The following is a 12,669-nucleotide window of genomic DNA, read 5'->3' as shown; positions in this document are numbered from 1 at the left end:
ATCATGCCATTAGTGCGTGAATGTACCAGTCAACATTTTTTATCAACTCCTTTCTTTCTCAGCATTCACAAAGAAGATAGAGGTAAATATCACACTAAAAAGACTACATGGGCATGACCCTGATGTAAGGCTGCCCCTTTTAGACTCTTACTGATCTATTTTTCTTTTTCGTCAGTGTGATATTTACCTCTATTATCAAATTTGTCAATGCTAAGGGTGAGTAGTTGATAAAAAGTGGTGGTTATTCCACATACTAATGGCATTTGTACCCTGTGCATTTTTCCTAATGATTTTGACAATTAAAACTTTTGAATTATTCATTCTTCCTTGCATAATAAGCGCAACCCACAAGTATTAGGTATACTTCTTATGTTGGCAATAGAAATACCAGGAGAATAAAACTTTGTTTCAATTAATTTTAACCACTTACTTACCGCCTTCCACAGATATACTGCGGCAAGGCAGTTTGGCTGCACAAACCCACGTACCTGTCTGTCGGTCCTTGCATGAGATATAGCTGCCATAACCCCAGTATATTTTTTTTCGAGGTGAGCAATCCTCCCCAAGTGGTCCCTGCAGCAGATTCGCCACATGATCGCTTTTTTGGGTGGCGGGAGTGGTGTTAAAAGAATCTTTAATAAAGCAAAATGTCTTCAAGTCTTCCATTCCATTGCAACACTGAAGATATTGGAGCATTATGGCCTTCTTCTTTTAAATGACTGCCCCACACGCTGGTCAAGTAATACTGAAAAAGTCAGTCTACCCAATCGCACAGCTTGCTTCCTAGGTAAATGGAAAAGGCTCACGACATTGCATGACCTACTGCTACTTTTTGCGGTGCGTAACATACTAAAACCCTCCAGAGTGACATCTTTTCATATCCCTGCCCTCTTTAATCCATTCTACTCAACCACCTTGAGGACTTTAAACAGAACACTAGCTACCAAGACCATGCCACAATTGCACAGAAAATGAAAGAGAATGTGAACTGGCATTTTGCTACATTCATTCTTAGAACCAAGTAACTGATGAAATGTTCTTGCAGCAGTTGCTTGTTTTTTTGTCAGTTCTGCAGTCTGTGAAAACCCTTGTTGATGTGGCAGATGAGAATATTCAGGAACTGCTTAAGAAGGCAGAGGCGTATGCCTGTGCCGTAAGAAAATCCACATTGCCCCACTTACAAGATGAGGATCTCTCTGACTCTGAAGATGTGTAAGAAGAGAATATAGAAAAACCACAGGAAGTGGAAAAAGGTGCCATCCACATCCAGTCTTTTGGTTTCTTTCAAAATGCTGCAGAAGGCTCAGGCAGAGCATCTCCCCAAACAGGCAACATAGAGCAGCAGATTAGTCTGACTGGTAATCCGGTGCACACAATCAATTTTACTATGGTCTTCTGCATGGCCTCAGTGGATTGTTCAATTTTCCATTTTGAAACGCTTAAAAGAGCAGTGCACATAGTTTACTGTGGTGGTGCACTGACTGGACCCCACTTTTTTTTTTTTTGTTTCTATTGTAAAATTTGTTTAATTTTTCTTCTTAAATTTCTACCAACATCTAATATACTGCTACATATCTGTGGTAAAAATAACCCAAATTAGTTGATATAATTTTGTCTGTGTGAAAGTTATAGGGCATGGGTAGGAAAGAATTATAATGGGCGTTGACTCCCCGTTATCCAGGTTAAATTAAGTAACCATGATTCTGGTAGAAGGGACTCCTGCCTTCAAGGACCCTGCCAATAGGAGGGCAGAGGCAGTAGCCCAGTCCATGTTTACAGTGGTGGGGTCAGTGTTACGACCTGTGCTGGCCACAGCCTTGGTGTAGCAGATGCTTGCTGAATGGGCAAAGTTGTTGCGCCGTGAATTAGAGAAGCAACAGTCTCCCCTGGTCTGCGTAGAATTGAAAGATCAGTTGGTGCATGGTCTTAAGTATGTCTGTGATGCGGCCCTGGATACAGTCCCCCTGTTTTCTAGAACATCAGTATCAGCAGTGGTGCTACGACACCTGATTTGCCTGGAATGATGATCTGCGGACCAGGTATCCAAAGCACTGGCGGATTTGCCCTTCCAAGGTGGGAGGCTATTTGGAGCTTCGCTGGATGACGTTATTAAAAATGTTACCGGTGGGAAGAGCACGTTGCTCCCACAGTCCAGAAATGGCTTTTTCGCCCGCCCGGGTCGGGAGGTAAGCATTCCCAGTTCAACAAGGCAACTGCTGAAGGACAGAAGCGTCCCTGGTTTTACAAGCCAAAAATGTTACCACGTGAAGGTTTTCCTCTGCCCTACTCTCGGATTGGGGGTCGTCCTTGGGAGTTTGAAGCTCGGTGGACCTCCCTACTGTCCGACCAATGAGTTTGTGAACTGGTTTCATCTGGAGAAAAGTTTCTATTTGTCCACCAAACAGATCCCCCCCCCCCAACCTACCTCTATGGGACCTGCTGCTTTGTGGGGCGATAGTACCTGTATCGACGCTGGAAACTTTTCAAGGATTCTACTCCAATCTGCTTGTAGTCCCCAAAAAGGAAGGGTTATGTCCAATCCTGAAAGCCCTCAACAGCTTTGTGAAAGTGCAAAGGTTCAGGATGGAATCAGTTAATTCTGTGTTCTCTGCACTCTTCCTGGCATCATTGGATATCCAGAACGCGATTGGGATCGCAATCATGGGTTACCTAGACGACCTCCATCTGAGAGCCGCTACCACCTCATAATTAACCACTTCAATACTGTGCACTTACTCCCCCTTCCTACCAGACCAATTTTCAGCTTTCAGCGCTCTCACAGTTTGAATGGCAATTACTCAGTCATGCAACACTGTACCCATATGAAACTTGCATCCTTTTTTCCACACAAATAGAACTTTCTTTTAGTGGTATTTAATCACTAGTGGGTTTTTATTTTTTGTGCTATAAATAAAAAATAATAATTACATTTTGTGGGGGAAAAAAGGCATTTTTCTTTGTTTCTGTCATGAATGTTTGCTAATTAGTAATTTTTATTCATAAATTTTGGCCAAAATTTTTATACTGCTACATATCTTTGGTAAAAGTAACCCAAATTATTGTATATTATTTGGTCTTTGTGAAAGATATAGTCTACAAACTATGGTGCCAATCACTGAAAATGTATCACATCTGATCAGGCCTTCAGTACATCAGGGGTATCTCATTTCTTGAGACACTAACAAGTCAGGAAAGTACAAATACCCCCCAAATGACCCCTTTTTGGAAAGTAGACATTGCAAGATATTAAGTAAGCAGCATGGTGAGTTTTTTTTAAGTTGTCATTTTTTACCACGATTCTTTGCAAAATGAAGATTGAAATGAAAACACATTTTTTTTTTTTTTTACACAAAGTTGTAAATTTATAAGATTTTTTTTGCTATATACGGCATATATATAGCAAAAATTACAGCCCAAAATGCATTCTGCTACTCCTCCCGAGTATGGCGCTACCACATGTGTAGGACTTTTACATAGCCTGGTAACATAGAGAGGCCGAACATTGAAGTACTACCTTCAGGCGTTCTAGGAGCATAAATGACACATCTCATTTCATTCCTACCTATCACACTTTGAAGGTTCTGGAGCACCAGGACAGTGCAATTACCCACAAAATGACCCCATTTTGGAAAGCAAACACCCCAACAAATATTCTATGTGGCATGGGCTGCAGATAGGTACTCTGGTATTCTGATGGCCTGAATGACAAGTCCCCGGGTACTCTGGCCTGGTGACTGGTACTCTGGTGGCCTGGTGACAGGTACTCGGGTACTCTGATGGCCTGGTGACTGGTACTCGGGTACTCTGATGGCCTGGTGACTGGTACTCGGGTACTCTGATGGCCTGGTGACTGGTACTCGGGTACTCTGATGGCCTGGTGACTGGTACTCGGGTACTCTGATGGCCTGGTGACTGGTACTCGGGTACTCTGATGGCCTGGTGACTGGTACTCTGATGGCCTGGTGACTGGTACTCTGATGGCCTGGTGACTGGTACTCTGATGGCCTGGTGACTGGTACTCTGATGGCCTGGTGACTGGTACTCTGATGGCCTGGTGACTGGTACTCTGATGGCCTGGTGACTGGTACTCGGATGGCCTGGTGACTTTTACCGTAATCTCCTCCTCACACACGATCGGTGTGTGGAGGAGAACCCAGTAACATCTCGTTAACCACGGTTTGTTTGTTTTAGTGATCGGCTGTGAAACGATCGCAGCCCATCACATGGGTTAACAGCCGACAATGTCTGTTTGCTAGCGTAGGTGACGAGCAGTGTTCCCGGGGAACACGCCGCCACCGACGTGCAGCGCGATCATGTGCATGCGCCGTGCACAGTGGGGGTGTGACCATCTGTGACCGGACGTGACTTCATCACGGCCCATCACGTGGTAAACAGCCATACCCAATGGCTATTCATCCCCTTCGGGGGCGAGCGGTGTCTCCGTGACACACCGCCACCAAAGAAACAGGGATGCGTGCATTCTCTGTATAAACTAGAGGCCGTCATATGAGGCCCTCCCGCCACAATAGGTCCGCCGCCTGGCATTCATTTGACGGCCAGTGGTCGGGAAGTAGTTAAGGGAGGATGTAGCGATCACCTTGCAGACTCTCCGGGAGTTTGGTTGGGTGCTGAACCTAAAGAAATCGGTGTTAGTGCAGACTCAATGCCTGGAGTACCTAGGGTTACTGTTGGACTCCTCCAGAAGCGAGAGTTTTTCTCCCTTCAGACAAGCTGCAGACTTATTAAGCTGTGAAGAGTCTGCAGTGAAGTGAATGCAGTGAAGTTGTTGGTAAACCACATGTGATCGTCGCTGTGCTTTTGTGTGTGAGTTCTGGGCCTCATGGTAGCCACTTTCGAAGCAGTACCATGTGCTCAATTTCACACTCAGTTCTTGCAGAAGGAGATTTTGGCAAAATGGAACAAATCTCCATGATCCCTGGATTGTCAAATTAGGGTGAGCCAGTTTGTCAGGGATTCCCTTCTCTGGTGGTTGAGGTCTCCGGCCCTTTGGTCTGAGAGATCGTTCCTTCTTCTCTATTGGACGGTGATCACAACGGACACCAGCCTGATCGGTTGGGGGGAGTTTTGGGCTTAGTCAGCCTAGGGCCTCTGGTCACGGGAAGAATTCCAACTGTCAATGTGCTCGAGCTTCGGGCAATCAGACTGTGCCTCTCCACATGGTCCAGGAGACTACAGGGGCGTCTGGTCAGGATCCAGTAGGACAATGCCACAGCGGTGGCATATATCAACCATCAAGGAGGAACGAGGAGCTCAGCTGCAACGCTGGAGGTCATTCACATCCCCCAGTGGGCAGAGTGGCACGTGCCTGCCCTGTTGGCCTTATACATTCTGGGTGTAGAACACTGGCAGGCAGACTACATAAGTTGTCAGATGCTGGACGCAGGGGAAATGGTGGTTGCATCCGGATGTATTCCGGCTCCTTTGCCTAAGGTGGGGCACACCAGATGTGGACCTCTTAGAAGGTGCAGAGGTTTGTGCCCAGGACAAGTGATCCCTGGGCGGACGCATCAGAGGCGTTGGTGGCTCCATGGGGGCATTATCAGCTGATTTATGCCTTCCCCCACTCAAACTTCTACCACGTCTGCTGCGCAGAGTCGAGGCCGAGGGGATTCCGGTGATTCTAATTGCCCCAATTAAGTCTCGGCATCCTTGGTACGCCGACCTAGTATGACTGGTGGCGGATGTTCCTTGGCGGGTGCCAATGCGAGACCTTCTATTGCAAGGTCTGATACTTCATCCTGCTTTAATCGCAGCTGGTTTTAACGGCATGGCTGTAGAAAAACAGGTACTAAGGGATCGAGGTCTGTCGGATTAGGTAATTTCCACTATGCTGAGGGCACAGAAGTAGTCTTCCATGTACGATGGTAAACCTTTAGAGAAGGGTTACATCTCCATGTGTGAGGAGATGGGGTGGGGTCCGCACACATACTCGGTATCCAGCGTCCTGCTGTTTTTGCAGCTATGACTAGATTAGAATCTTGACTTAAACATCAAGTACCATCAAGTAACAGATATCAGCCTTGGCTGTCTTTTTCCAACGTCCCTTGGCGACTCGCTCATTGGTGATTGCTTTTGTGCAAGGTCTCTCCGATTTGACCACCACTACCTCCGTGTAATCTGAATCTGGTGCTATCAGCGCTTAAGAAACTGCCGTTTGAAAACATTAGATTCCTTGTTAACGCTTTCTCAGAAAGTAGTCTTTCTAGTGGCTATTACATCTGCCAGGAGGGTTTCTGAGTTGGCGGCCTTGTCATGCAAGTCTCCCTACCTGGTCATCCACAAGTATAAGGCAGTGCTACGTGCGCAGTCCTCTTTACTTCCAAAGGTGGTTTTGACATTTCATCTAAATGAGGACATTGTGTTACCATCTCAGTGTCCTAAGCTGACGCATCTGAAAGAAGTTGCCTTACATTCCTTGGATATAGTCTGGGCTCTATGGGTGTATCTGTCTGCTACGGCTCTTTTCCGGAAGTCAGACTCCGTTTGTCTCGGTGGCTGGTTCAAAAAAGGTCTGGCGGCTTCGTTGTCCACCATTTCTTGGTGGATCAGACAGATTGTGGTTCAGGCCTATGCCTTAAAGGGGCGGGTGCCCCTTTTCCTGTCACGGCTCATTTCACCAGGGCAATTGGAACTTCCTGCGCTTTCCGACATCAAATATCTGTCTCCCAGGTGTGTAAGGTGGCAACTTGGTCGTCCGTTCACACTTTCACTAAATTCTACAAAGTTGATGTAAGTGCATCTTTGGATGCTTGTTTTGGCTGCAAGGTTTTACAGGTGGCTTTGTAAGGTTGCAATTTACACTTTCAGTTACAAGTTTGTTGTGAACACATCTTTGATGCATAAATTGGCCGCAGGTTTTAATGGCAGCTGTTTAAGATGGCAACTCCTCTATTGAGGTTTTCCTTTTGTTGTGAGTGAAGTTATGTTTTGCTGTTTCCACCCCTTGTTTTTTTTACACTACTTGGGGACGTCCCTAAGGTCAAGAATTAAAAAAGCTTTGTCCATCAATGAACGAAAGAGAGAAAAAGGATTTTTGTACAAAAATCCCTTTTGTTTAGAAGGTTTTTTTTTATTTTATTTTTTTTAATGTCCTTCGGTACCAAGATAATCCTGTTGCCCCACACTTTACAAATTTTCTCCTACTATGACAAATTGCTTAAAATCTACAGTCTGTTACTTCTTATAAATAATCTAGGTATTGGCGTTTGTTTATTAAAGCATTTTTCTTTAGAACTGTATGTGTAGATTATCTGATTCAAATATGAACAGAGAAATGACAATTTAAGACTAAAAGTTTGGATCTACATTGTGTTTTGGTAGGGATCATATTTATAGCGGGGCTTTGATAAATAAGGCCCACTTTCATGAACACAATCCAGTGTTTTGTCAAAAAAAATAAAAAAATGTTCCGCATAAACCAAACCTTTTTTTTTTTATATGTCCTACATTTCACAGGTAAATTGAAACCTTGGAGGCAAGCTAAAGACAAGTATGCTGGCACCAGGAGTACTGTATCAGCCATGAGGGATAGTTTCAAGCAGCCTATACCTCCAACACAGTAAGTACTAACAAAGTGTGTGAGGGGTACAGGCACAACAGATATTGGCAGCAGTAAACCATGTACGAGACAGCCAGGAAAAGGCCCATGCCAGAGTCCTGATCACGGCCCATGCCAGAGTCCTGATCACGGCCCATGCCAGAGTCCTGATCACGGCCCATGCCAGAGTCCTGATCACGGCCCATGCCAGAGTCCTGATCACGGCCCATGCCAGAGTCCTGATCACGGCCATGCTATTGGACAGCCCCAGGCAGACCCAGCTAGATCCACTTCGGGTCGGCTTAACTATGAGATGGGGCACTGTCAGACACTGGCTGCAGGAACCTTTTCTGCTCACATTCACCCTGTTTGTTATTGCTATATTTCACCTTACAATTACAATTTCACCATCCTGTATTGTGCAGAATGTAAATGCTGATATTCTTTCCCAGCTAACAGAACTAGAAGATGCTCCTGGACAGCCCCAAGCCAACCCGTCAAGGATCTAGCTGAGTCTGCCTAATTAGGAGACGGCCTGGTACAGTTGTCCTTATAGCATCAATCCAATAGCAAGGAAATACCCATCACAAGTACTATCTTCAGGGACATGTCTCACCTTTTCACATTCTCTGTTTTGGTTCCTACCCAGCCTGGTCATCCAAGCTGCATTCTATGGCCTTGTGAGTTCACCATTAATAGCCCCAGCTGCCAGGTACTGCGCAGAAGCGACCTGACAAGCCTTCAAAATCACTTTTGTTTTACACCTTGTAGTGTCCAATACCCAACAATCCTATCTCTGGGTCTACATCAAGCTTTTCCAGACCTACAACACCTTGTGCTTGGTAGCAATCAGGCTACCCTTATAAGAGTTAGCTGAAAGAGTTAGCTGAAAGTCCAGTTTCCTCCTTGGGTTCTTTGAAACCTTTACAACCTTTGCATGCGTTTCCAGTCCATGCATTACTAGAAAAGCTTATTTATGCTGAATGGGATCATTCAGATAAGCATTTTCTACCTCCAAAGAGATTCTCTGTTCTCTATCCCATGGAGGAAAATTTCACAAAAAAATCGAAGGGTCCAGCAGTTGACGCTGCAATTTCCAGTGTGAATAAAATTTTGACTTATCCAGTAGACAACGCACAAGTGCTTAAGGATCCAACAGATGAATTGTAGTTCCTGGTAAAATCCTCTTTTTCATTAGCAGGGACCGTTACTCAGGCCTGCAGTTGCAGCAATAGGCATCTATTAGTCCTTAAAGGACCAATTCCGAGGCCCTTAAAGAGCTCCCTTCACAACAGGCCCATGAGTTGGCCGAACTACCAAAAGCATTGTTTTGCCATAGATGCAATGAAGGATTCTATCCACCAGGCGTCCAGCCTTGTGCTAGTACACAATGTGTATGACCTGCTGGTTAAAAGATTGGCCAGCCGAAGCACTTTGAAATATGTTTTTATTTTATTTAATTTTATTCAAACCTGTTTACAGTACCAAAAACAAATGGGGATATCAGACACACTCTAGATCTAAGGAATATACGTCAGTTCCTGAAGATCTGCTCCTTTCGCATGGAGTCAATCAAGTCAGTAGTTTCCATCCTACAAGGAAAAGAACTTGTGGCATCCATCGACATCAGAGATGCATATTTGCATTTCCCTATATTTCCTGCTCACCTGAGTTTTCTGAGGTTTGAAGTAGAACAGCACTTTCAGTTTGTAGCCTTGCTCTTTGGTCTAGCTACAGTACTCCGGGTACTCACAAAAGTACTGGCCCTACCTCTAGCCAGGCTAAGGGTACAGGCCTAACAGTCTTGGCGCACCTAGACAATCTATAGACCAGTCAGTGGCTCGCTTGGAGCAAAGTGTACATATAACCAGTTACCTGGAAAGTCTGGGTTAGATTCTCAAGCTAGAAAATTCTTCCTTAAAACCCCTAAGAAAGCAGGAGTATTTGGGCCTGATCATAGACACAGCCCAGAAAAGGGTTTTTTTTCCTCCAGAAAAGATCAGTTCCATACAAGAGCTGGTAGTCAGGTCAAAAGGAGATCCCTAAATTTGCCTTTGCATGAGGTTATTAGGAAATATGGTAGCTTTATCCAAAGCAGTTCCCTATGCCCAGTTCCATTCGGGACTGTTATAAAACGGTATCCTGTTTGCTTGGAACAAAACTATCCAACCTTTGGACTTGGCAATGCGGCTGTCCCCAAGAGTGTCCCAAAGCCTCAGTTGGTGGTTACTAACCCAGAATCTGCTTAAAGGGAAATCCTTCAGACCAATTATCTGGAAAGTAGTAACCACAGATGCCAGCCTTTCAGGCTGTGGAGCAGTACTTGAGAAGACGACTGTCCAGAAACAGTGATCAAGGACCGAAAGGGCCTTTCCCATCAACATCCTAGAGATTCCGGCGGTGCGTCTGGCTCTGAAAACCTGGACTTCCAGGTTAAAGAATTGTCCTCTCAGGATCCAATCCGACAATGCCACGGCTGTGGCCTAGATCATTTGCCAAGGGGGCACCAGGAGTCTCTTGGCTCAGAGAGAGATGAACCATATTCTAACTTGGGCAGAAAAGAATGTCCCATACCTATTTGCAGTTTTCATTCCAGGAGTAGAGAATTGTCAGGCAGACTACATAAGTCACCAGCAGTTATTCCCGGGGTAATGGTCTCTTCGCTCAACATTTTTCAGGCCGTTTGCCAAAGATGGGGGACTCCAGACGTAGATCTTCTGGCGTCCAGATTCAACATGATGTTAGTCAACTTTGTGTCCAGGAAAAGGGATCCATTTACATAAGGAACAGATGCACCGGTAACCCCGTGGGATCAGTTCTTTTAATGGTCTGGCTATTGAAACCCACATTCTGAAGAAATGTGGGCTTTCCAAATCGAAGAGTTTGGAACGTTTGTTTCATGGTGTGAATCCAAGGTTTGGCACCCTCGGACATATAAAGGATTATACTAAAATGGGGTCAGTGGCACTACCTATTATGTAGGCGTATATATTGCTATTATACCCTAAGTCTTTTTAATTGAACTACATAGAGTTATATGACTATTATATAAAAATGTAAGGGTATTTAACATAGAATGAAAAGCACCACAAATTTTCCACACAAGCGTGTATGTGCTTATTAAAATGTGTATTTATAAGGGTATCAGATTTGTAGTAGTATAAAGCTAGACGCACAAAAAAGTGCAAGTGCTATGCTATATATTAAACAAGGTTTCTCCAGTGGTATATGTTGTAAAGATCAAGTTATAAATAGTCCCTTGTTCATAGAGTCAACATAATGTGCAAAGAGTGCTCCAAAAAAAAAATGTTCAAATTAAAATAACGTGCATATGTGTACCACATAAGTGCTATACAGGACAGTATATTCAAAACACTGCAGTGACTGACGTGCGAATGCGCATATACAACCTACGATAAAAGATTGTAAGAGTAATAATCTTTAGCACCTGAAAAAAAATTCTCAAAAATACCAAAACAGGCCAAAATCCCCAAAAAACAGAAAAGCAGAAATCCCAATTAGTGTGATCAGTCTATATTCAAATAAAAGGTTTTATGTCCATACACATTTTGCAAAAAAAAAAAAAGTCCAACAAAGGTTTATAAAGTGACTTTCGTGATATCGCCAGGTGACTCGCCAGATCCTCACACCCCTGCAGGGGTTGTGTTGGTGTAATCCACTCCTTTAAAGGTGTACCGGCCCAACTCTCTCAGCTTCAGGCCCCGCTCTGTACAATTCCAGGGATCGGGTTCAGGGAATATTCCTCTCTTAATTAGTAGTGCCAGTTATCTCCAGTTTTAATCCTCATAGAAAACAGAGTGGATTCCATAGTGTAGTAGTTGAAAAAACAATTTCCATTTATTAAAAATTATATTTATCAAGTTAAAACTCAACAAACAATAAAGTAAATAAAACATGAATGAGTTACATTTTTTTTTTTTAAAGAGAATTTTTTTATATGCAAAATTGTCCATCCAACTCAATGCAAAACTGCACTTTGATATAGTGGCAACAAGCCTTCCAAGATATATTGGTACAAAATACCAGATTTTTCCAAGCTGTACATAGAAAAAAGTTTTGTTCAGCCTTATAGGAGAAATCGCCTCTCAGCAGGTTGGTATCTATGTGGGGACCTGGTCGGAGGACGCACGGCGTGCGTTCCACTCGATCGAGCCTCCCGGAAGCGGCATAGTGTGCGTGGCTCCGTCGTACTCGTTTCATCATTGGCGTCTTCAGCAGCGGTGCCAAATTCCTCTGATTAGTTGCCTGAGAGAGGGGGAGTGAATTATGTGGAAATTACACACTATGTAATTTATGGGCAGAGGCTTTCAACATAATTCACTCCCCCTCTCTCAGGCAACCAATCAGAGGAATTTGTTTCACTCCATGCTTCCCCATTGTTTACGAGCCGGAGAAGTATTTTTGATTAGAGCCGGGGGGGGGGACGACTCAAGATTATACCATAATTTAGGTGGAACAAAGACACAAAGTAGAATACAGCTCATGCATATATATCCTTATTCCGCTATCCGAGCTATTTACACAGGTAAAAGTCCTTTGTGTTCAAGAGCACGGCAGCAGGGCAATCGGACACCTTTCTATGGTTACCCTTAATGTTTACTTATGAGGAGATATTTTGCAACAATGTATAGTGCAGGCATTTAAAGTATAATAATAAACAGGTTGTCTGTATATTAACCCATAACCCTACACATATTCCATGGGTCTCTATGGTCACGTGTGCACGTGACTGCTTGGAGCCATACACCCACAGGACCATGGAGATCCGTAGAAAACTACAAGGCTGTATCCAACACCCAATTAATAAAATGCATACCCTCATATGAGCTGCATACCCCGGGTGACTAATCCCTACTCCAGTGGCTATGCACACGCCCATGCGCTCAAAGCTCCTTAGACATGCTAAAATACATCGTTAAGTGTCTGTCGCAATACAGATATTATCTAGTATAACTCCCTTCATTGTGCTCATGTTGCAAAACAGGGGCACCCTAACACCAACTGTCCTATTTAGGGCAGATGCTGCCTTATACACATAGAAAAAACCCTCATCTATACATATATACCCTCAATTAAATTTAACAAATAAA

General features: G+C 44.0%; 2 protein-coding genes across 5 annotated transcripts in view; one reads left to right on the top strand and one right to left on the bottom strand.

The window, feature by feature from the left end:
- Nucleotides 1–12,669, bottom strand: part of NDUFAF1 (NADH:ubiquinone oxidoreductase complex assembly factor 1) — a 437,923-nt gene that overhangs the window by 35,524 nt on the left and 389,730 nt on the right. The gene's annotated exons all lie outside the window — the stretch shown is intronic.
- Nucleotides 1–12,669, top strand: part of NUSAP1 (nucleolar and spindle associated protein 1) — a 440,771-nt gene that overhangs the window by 347,698 nt on the left and 80,404 nt on the right. For 3 of the 4 annotated variants that reach the window (XM_077465050.1, XM_077465049.1, XM_077465052.1), the window contains one exon: nucleotides 7,477–7,579. The exons of the other annotated variant lie outside the window; for it this stretch is intronic. In XM_077465050.1, the coding sequence (XP_077321176.1) occupies nucleotides 7,477–7,579 (103 nt within the window). The remainder of the gene's footprint in view (nucleotides 1–7,476; nucleotides 7,580–12,669) is intronic. 4 annotated transcript variants of the gene reach the window in all.

This window comes from Lithobates pipiens, unplaced genomic scaffold (assembly GCF_037356315.1).
Source record: "Lithobates pipiens isolate NorthernLeopardFrog02 unplaced genomic scaffold, aLitPip1_a1.2 Scaffold_30, whole genome shotgun sequence".
NCBI classification, from domain to species: domain Eukaryota; kingdom Metazoa; phylum Chordata; class Amphibia; order Anura; family Ranidae; genus Lithobates; species Lithobates pipiens.
The sequence above is the reverse complement of the archived record's forward strand: the minus strand, read 5'-3'. Positions and strand labels throughout refer to the sequence as shown.